Consider the following 8,517-nt stretch of genomic DNA (forward strand, 5'->3'; position numbering starts at 1 on the left):
TTTTTTTTTTTTTTTTTTTGGGGGGGGAATGATAAACCAATTCATTTTCTTGTGGCTCCGTCCAGCCGCCTCTCTAGGTATACATAAGTCGTTATGTATTTGGGGGGCCATAAAGGGCATTTTCACCCCTTTGCCGTTTACCATTTTTCATAAAATGTGATGATTTTATGTAGTGTCCTTTTCCCTTCAACGAAAGTAAAAAAAGGAAAAAAAAAAAACGTTTGCGCTGATGAATGCGAACAGGAATAGCAGCGGTTAAGTATGTCAGTGGAGCAAACAGAGGTGCCACACTGATCAGGCCAACGTTCGCCCCAGAGTACATACACGTATACAATGTTCATGAATTAAGTGTAATTTGCCCAGGCGACACAAACACGAGCGACACACACGATTGTACCCTTTTGCATGTGCTTCCCCCTCGTACGCTTCTTCACTTCTTCACTTCTTCGCTTATTCGCTTTATTGCCGCCCCCTTTTGTAACTACTCCAATATAAAACAAAATAATTTTTTTCGTTTTTTTTTTTTCCCCTATAAGAATATTATAAATGGAAGAACAAATTTCAGTGTACACATTGCCCTACACTCTTGCGCACGTATCGCACATACCTCCCCTCGTCCCCTCTCGGGTGTTCTCTCAACCCTTGAGTGCGCTTCGTCGCACCTCTTTTTAATTACTTTTATAATGTAAGTTATATGTTTTCCTCTCCCGTCCTTTGTGTGAGTTTATTTCTTTTGTGTCTTTGCCCTTTTTCTGTGCCACTGCTTGCCCACCGCACGTCTACTCTGCGCCTGTGGATGATTCATCGTTTCCCCATGCATTCCATATGCAGCACAAGCTCCGTACACATGCGATAGGTATTTTTTTTTTTTTTTTTTTACACAACGCACACGTTGGACCATATTTTGCGTCGTTCTTTTTTTGTTTTTGATAATTAATTTTTTTTTTTTTTTTTTTTTTTTTTTTGTGGATGGAACGACTGTGTCTGTTCCTGTGATGGGTGTTTTTTATGTGTTAGCAAAATTGTGTCCTTAGTTGGTAGCTATGTAATTGAGTCTCTCCGAGGAGTTTTGTACCTTCCGCGGTGGGGGGGGATAGACCTGCCTTCACACATGCGTCACGTGTATGGCCATGGAGCTATGAGGAAACGCCATCCTCCTGGTGATCGCCCTGACAGAGCATATTATCCTGAGACAGGCCCTCGCGTGCATATGAACCCATAAATAATATAGAGGGATCCCTTCAGGAGGAGAGAAAGTCCCCCACCCCACCCCCCCTTTTTTCCCTTGCGACACCTTCCAAAATGAAAGTCGCCATGGTATCTGTACTATTGCCCCTCGTATTCCTGGGACTCTTCCTCAAGTCGAAGGAGCAGCAGGTGTTCGCCTCCTACAGACACTTCTTCAAGAACACCTTCAAAGAAATATTGCTCTACTTTAATATATTTGAAATACAGTTCCCTGAGAGCTATGTACTGAACCAGAAATTGCTAGGGTTACACGTGAAGGATATAGAAAAGGACGCATATACAGCATTTCCAATTCTTAAAGAGTTAAAGCAGAAAGATTATTTTCGTATTTTTAAGGTCAATCTTCATATACCTTGTAAATACCTCAAAGCAAATGAAGAGAAATGTAAAGAAATAAAAAAATGCTCTGTGTGTGAATGCGACCAGGATGAAATTCCCTACAATTTTCGAACAAATGAAATTGAAATAATTGAAAATAAAATGTCCACTGAAGATTTAAAAAAAACTTTTATTGAAAGCAAATTGTATAAAGATATTTTAGGTATTTATGCTCCATCTGATGAAGGGTTCCTGTCGTATGTGGACTTGGTTTATAACTCTCCCTCCTTCACAGCCTACGAGGGGAGAAATATCTGGAACAAAATTTATAAAGAAAATTGCTTTCAAAAGGAGGAAAATAAATGTCATGAAATGAAGAGTTTCTACAAGATCATTTCTGGCATGCAATCTAATATAGCCATTTTATCTTCCGAATACCACTACCTCAAAAATGATTTCGTCTTTGGTGACATGCACACGGAGCATGTGATCAAAAGTGATTATTTTAAAAAACAGAATTATGCATATAACATGCAATTCTTCAAGGACAAGATTGCTCTTTACCCAGAGAGGATTGAAAATTTGTACTTCACTTTTGCCATTTTGCTCAGGGCCATGTGCAGGCTCAAGGCGCTTGTGAGTCAGTGCAAGTGTAACTCGGGTGAGACACGAGGGGGGAGCGTTATGTACTGGTTTGATAATGAAGCTGCTTTGTAACGAGGCTGCTTTGTAACGAGGCTGCTTTGTAACGAGGCTGCTTCGTAACCGCGCCGCCTCTCAACCCCATCGCTTCTCACGCCCACAGGCCACGCACAGAACGACCAGGAGGCCCTCAAGGTGCTGAACGACCTGCTGGGCAGCTACTACCATTCGTGTTCCTCGGAAGAATTCCTGGAGCCCATTTTCCCAACCCAGGGGAAGGAAATACTAGCCAAATTTATGAACATAACAAATATTTTGGACTGTGTGCCCTGCGTGAAGTGCCGTCTGCATGGCAAACTCAAGACGACCGCTCTGCAAATAGCCTTGGTGGTAGGTCCACGTGAAGCGGCACACCGTCGATGCATGCACGTTGCAAGTGCGTAGGGATAGACAGCTGATGAATGCACGTTGCAGACATTTTAACTGAACGCTTTTTTTTTTTTTTTTTTTTTTTTTTTTTTGTCACCGCAGGAAGGGATGAGTTACGAGCACATCGGGTCCCTCGAGCGAAACGAAATTACGGCGCTCATAAACTCCCTCTATTACTTTGCTGATTCGATTATCATCCTAAATAAGTAAGTGGACCCGGACTGGGCTGTGTTTTTTATATTTTCCCGGTTCTCTTCACTCTATGTGACCCCTTCATGGTTGGTCGTGCAATATGTGTTCTCATTTCCCCTTGGTGCAGGTTTCAAGAGAGGCAGAAATTAAAGAGAGCCACGTTCATTGTTTACCTCATGGCCTTTTGTTTCTTCCTCATTCTAATCATCTACGCCGTCATTTTTATCACCGTGCGCAATTGTAAGAAGAGCAAGAAGAAGAAGAAAAAAATAAGCTGAGGGGGGGGGTTGGGCGGTGGAACGGATCAAACCCGGACCAAGGCTTACTCAGCCGAGTTAACACCACAGCAACGCGCCTGCTCGTAAAAGTACCCCTGTGTACGCGTTCCACGCATATCGACCCATCTGCTTATAAGGAACTTTTCCCCTTGGGATATTCAACGTTTAAAAAGGAATCATTAAATTGACAAGTTTGCGGTTAACACAAAAAAAAAAAAAAAAAAAAAAAAAAAAAAAAAAAAAGAGCGGACACTGTGAAGTCATAACAAAAGAAAATAGAACAAAACAGACCCTCGCATCTAATCATATGTGTACTTTGCCAAGTAAATGGACTTCCCTTGGGAGACAGACGTCACTCATGTTCTTCCCCCGCGCACTCCCATAATGCCTTTTGTGAGTGTGTGCATCTCCCCCTTCAATATTGTCTTCACCTCCATGCTGCTAATTTATGTAGCTGCACGCAAATATGCATATGTCTCCCCTCCGTTTCATTCATCCAACTTGTAACTCAGTAATTCAGTAGTACAAAAATAATTTGATAGCTTTTTACAAAATTGGAAACGTTTGCCCCGTTTTGGGGGTACCCCCGGATGGGACGCGACGGTGCCTTATCGGTTGGCACATGGCTGCTACACGTTAGCAAACCGCTAGGATTGGCTGAAACATGGCTACGCCCCGTGGGCACCCCTCCTGTGTATCTCCATCTTCCCGTCGGGCCCCGTAAACAAAATATAATTGCAGGAGCCATTTTCACTGCCCCCCTCATTGTGGACAGCCAAGTCATGTCCCAACCAATCAGGGTAATTAATAAACGAAATGTAAGACGGGCTGAAGGAACATCTTGAGGAGAATAAATTGGTCCTCACCAGTCCCGTCGCAGTATCATCATCATCATCGTCCCCCTCCACAGGGTTGTCAAAATTGTTCCAAAAATGTATGGACTCAAAAAAAATATCTCCCAGCGTGTTAACTGCACACAATTGTTGCCTGTCATCACAGCTAGCTGTTACGAGGAAGCTATTTCTTCCTTTTCCATTTTCATTGGGTCTGGTCGAAAGAGCATTCACCCAGTTCTGTCCCCTAATGTCATAAAAATAAAAGTTCCTATTCTTGTCTAAGGTAAAAATGGTATTATCATTTATAAGAGAAGAATAAATGATATGATTTGAATTTTTTACAAATGTTGAATTCAAATTTTTTTTCATTTTTCGGTCAAATAAATATTGCGGGGTCATATAATTTACGCTGATGTAACTTTGTTCATACACCTTCTGAATGCTTTTGTAAAAACGTCTAACTTGCTCATTGTCGTAGAGCTGAAAGAATTTTCTTGTACCCAGTGTACTACCTTCCTTTGTAAACATGTGGCTGCTTGCCCGGTTCGAATTGGCAGGGTTCCTCTTCCCATTCAGGTTACGTAACTGAAGCTTCTTCCTCCGTGGAACCCGTATGTCGAATAATTTGAATCCATCTGAGTGAGTAAACAACAATTTATTTTTTAGCTGCACGAACTTCACCGCTTCTGTGAAATTGTCACAGACTTGTAAACTCTGAAAATCCTTCTCAATGCTTAGCAGCTGCACCGTTTCATCTGCCGAGCCTGTCGCGAGGTAACTGTCACAACAACTTATGCTGTTCACCGTGTCGTTATGCAACTTCCTTGTAATCATTTGGTTGTAAATATTTGCGCTTTGGAGAAAATCTGTTTTCTTCTTTTGCTTTCCCTTGTTCTTCTTAGCCCCCCCCACCATGTGTGAGTCGTACTCAAACACGTCATCGAAGGAGGACAGCAGCGAGTGACCGGAGTCGCTCAGCGGGATGCTGGAGTCGTCTGACAGGGCGTCATCTTCCCCTGCGTTGGCGGCACCCGCGTGACCCCCTGAAGCGAACTGCCCACCTCCCTTACATGACCACGACGCACCCTCCTCGTTCACCTTCAAAATGCTTTGAGGATTTAACAGGATCACATTTCCGTTTGACGTCCCTATGAGGTAGTTCCCCTGTGCGCTGGAAACGCATGAAAAGTTCTCGTCCCCAATTTTTAACGAAATTAAATTGTTATTGTTCTTCATTTGGTTTCTAATTAGGTCATTGTGACTGATAATTTTTATGAATCCATTGTTGCACACGAAACAAACGTTTGCTTGGTTATAGCCAACCCCTTTGACCACACAGGGGAGGTGGTCGCTTCTATGTAATTTCCATTGGTGTTTTTTCAAATACTCTGCTGCATACACTTCCTTTTGTGATTCCCTCTTTCGCGTGTACTTGGTGTTGGTTCTTTCCTCCTCGAGGGGTGTACTCTCAACTATGCCTCTTCGTTTGTTCTTTCCTCGGAGGGGGTCCTGCACGGGCTCCTCTTCCTCCCCATGAGGCAGGACGATTCCCTCCTCCACTGAGGCTTCATCCTCATTGTCTTCCTCCTCGAATTCTTCTTCTTCGTCGTCCTCCTCATCGCCGTCCTCATCACCGCCGCTATCCTCATCTTGGCTGACGTTGTCGCCTGGGGTAAGGGGACTGCGGTTGAGTAACCTCCTGCGCATCTTTAAGTCTTTCCTTCTCTTTCGTTTAAAGTACAAATCTCGCAGCACTTGGTTAAAAACAGGCGAGTAGTACCAAGGGGAGTTCTTAATATCCTCACTGTATTTAAACGTCACGCAGGATTTCCTCGCCACATGGTGTTCTTTAAAAATTTGAAAAGGGCATTGTCCAAATTCGTGCAGTTGTGTTTTCAAGGCCTTAGAAGGCATAGTGGTAATAAGGGATTTAATTTTTTCATTAAAGTTCCGTTCAAATTCATTTTCTTCTTCCTCTTGTTCTTCTCTAATTCGTTCATGATGATATTTATAATTAGCAGCGGAGAGTTTTTCATTTAAAATGGTGTGCATGTATGTGAGGGGGTGAAAGAGGTTGAAATTTTCCTTAGCAATTTGCCCAGTTTGCTTGTAACCAAAAATTAAATTAATCCATTCGTTTAGGTGTTTATTAGCATAGTTACTTTCTAGAGCATTTTTCATTTTAATTAAAAAATCTTTGGCTGAGGAACACCATTTGGGTAGAACAACATCGTGTATATTTCCCTCATTCGAACTAATGTTAAGAATATTTTTTAAAAAATTATCATTGTCTTCATAAAACTCTGGAATAAGTTCGATGAAGGACGAGTTGGCATTGAGGGCAGTGTTGAATGTTCCTTCAATGGACAGAAAAATTCTCGACAGTGTATCAAATTTACCACTTTGTAGCTTCAATTGACATTCCGGATGTAAGCGAATTAAAAAATACACAACGTACGCCAAAGTAGAATAATGAGAACCGTAAAAATAATCATGATCCTGCATTTTTTCTATTAACGAATTTAACCTATCTGCATTTAAACAACCAACTGGCTTCTTCAAATTTCTGAACATGGAATCATCACTCAGGTTCAATTCCTCCCTTGCATAATCACACAGGATCCATGGAAACACAGGGTATTGAGAAAAATCTTTTCTACTCCTTCCAGCAAGGCAATTAATGAAATCAATATATTCATAATTAGATATTGCCCCGACTTCCCATTTTTTTTGAATAGCATAAACAAAATCTTTATTTTCTTCAATAAAAAAACACTGAGGGTTTATTTTTTTCAGGACTGAAATTATTTGCTCCCTGTCTCCAAAATTTATAAACTCCACGTATAAGGAGCTATACTTGTTCTTACTCTCATGGTCGAATATAATTTCTAATGCATTTGGCTTCATGATTATAATTCTTTTAAATACATGAAGGATGGATTCTGTTTTCCATTTTTTTTCCTTTTTATTTGTGAAATTTGGATTCGCTTGGAAGTAAATAAATTTGTTTGTTATGTTTAACAACCCCTTTGTTCTTAACAGAGGAGATATTTTAAACACCCAATACCCTTCCATGCGACTTGTTATAATTTTCTCGTGAAGACCAATACTACTAATATCGAATTTTATATTTTCAATAAGCTTTTCCATTATCCTTTCAATGTACCTCTCTAAATGTATTTCCCTCACGCTGTGTGAAAGTTGTGATCCATTTTCATTACGCGTACTGTTGTGCGATGTGGGGCTCATCCCGACTTCTCCCTTCTCGTGTCTACGTTCCCTCTGTGCATGGAAGGGAAGAAGCACAGGCCCTTCACCTCCCCCACCTAACATCACATCTTCCTGCTTCTTCTTCTTTTCCTTTATCAGAATCTCCATCTGCTTTTCATGCACCACCATGGCGATCTTTATCTTTAACATGATATTGTACACGTCCCTTAGCTTCCTCCCGCTGTTTGGTGCATTGTCGCATTGGAAAAAATATACAAAGGAGGCTCCCCCGGTGCTGCTAACGGACGCGCGGACACTGCTGTTGGAGGCGCTACCCACTGGGGAAGGGCCCTCTTCATTTTCATTAAAGTTGTTGAGGATCCGTTCAAACAGGGGGATTTTCTCATCTAGGTTATCATTATCAATGGACCCAATCTCCTCGTAGTAATCATTGTACAGGTTGTTCATCACGTTCAACATGCGCCTGTTCTTTCGGTCGTAGGTGAACTGCGATGTGCATCTCGTCTTCCTGGCATGAACTATCGTTTTCATTTTTATAACTTCAGACACTTTGATTATGATTTCGTTTCCCAGGGCTCCCATTTTGGCGTTCTCCATCTTTTTAAAGGGGAACTTCAAAACGGGGTCCTCCACGCTGTGCGGCTCGAACACCAGCGATTTCGAGCACAGCCGCAGCCTCCCTCGGGTGGCCACCACCTGCTGCGTCGGGGTCAGCTGCTGCGTCGCGCCCAACTGCTTCATCGCGGGCGGCTGCTTCGTCCCGCCCAACGGCTGTGTTGTGGGGGGCTGCTTCCTCCGCATGGTTATCATCATGTCATCCATGTACTCCTCATCCTCCTCGAGGAAAAGCAAATTGAAGCACCTCGCTGGAGATTTATCCATTTTGCCATGTCCTACGTGTTCAGTGGGGGGGTTGCAGTGCCCCTCGTCAAATTTAAAAACAGGTGCGATATTTGTTACTCGCACTAGGTGAGAGAAACTCCCTCGTAGGGGTTAAAACTACGCCTGCCTGTACATGTCAGGAAAAGGCTTCTTTCCCCCCCATTCGTCGCGCGGGCATGGCTTTTCTCACCCATGCGATTTAAGCATTCGGAGCGGTGAAGGGATTGGCAAAAAAAAAAAAAAAAAAGGCAACTCGCCTGAACGTGGTTTTTGTAAAAGTACAAAAGGAAGGGGGAAGGCATGTAAATGGAGCAGCGAGCCTTACACGGTGTGGTAAAGACCCTCGCAGAATGGTATGCCTTTTCCAGCGTTGCATAGGCATCTTACCATTTATGCGCATTTACTTTTATCTAATTGTGCTCGCTTAAGCATGTATTTTTTTTTTTTTTTTTTTTTTTTTT

At 42.4% G+C, this 8,517-nt stretch overlaps 2 protein-coding genes across 2 annotated transcripts; one reads left to right on the plus strand and one right to left on the minus strand.

Annotated features, from left to right (window-relative positions):
* Nucleotides 1-1,302: 1,302 nt before the first annotated feature.
* AK88_02708 (uncharacterized protein) lies at nucleotides 1,303-3,107 on the plus strand (the record flags this gene model as incomplete). The annotated part of the gene is made up of 4 exons (XM_012480333.1): nucleotides 1,303-2,227; nucleotides 2,372-2,598; nucleotides 2,740-2,843; nucleotides 2,957-3,107. 4 exons carry the CDS (start codon nucleotides 1,303-1,305, stop codon nucleotides 3,105-3,107), a joined length of 1,407 nt encoding a protein of 468 aa, XP_012335756.1.
* A 668-nt stretch (nucleotides 3,108-3,775) lies between these two features.
* On the minus strand, nucleotides 3,776-8,056 carry AK88_02709 (uncharacterized protein; the record flags this gene model as incomplete). Its single annotated transcript, XM_012480334.1, has 1 exon — nucleotides 3,776-8,056. One exon carries the CDS (start codon nucleotides 8,054-8,056, stop codon nucleotides 3,776-3,778), a length of 4,281 nt encoding a protein of 1,426 aa, XP_012335757.1.
* Nucleotides 8,057-8,517: the final 461 nt, after the last annotated feature.

Source organism: Plasmodium fragile, assembly GCF_000956335.1.
Source record: "Plasmodium fragile strain nilgiri unplaced genomic scaffold supercont1.27, whole genome shotgun sequence".
NCBI classification, from domain to species: domain Eukaryota; phylum Apicomplexa; class Aconoidasida; order Haemosporida; family Plasmodiidae; genus Plasmodium; species Plasmodium fragile.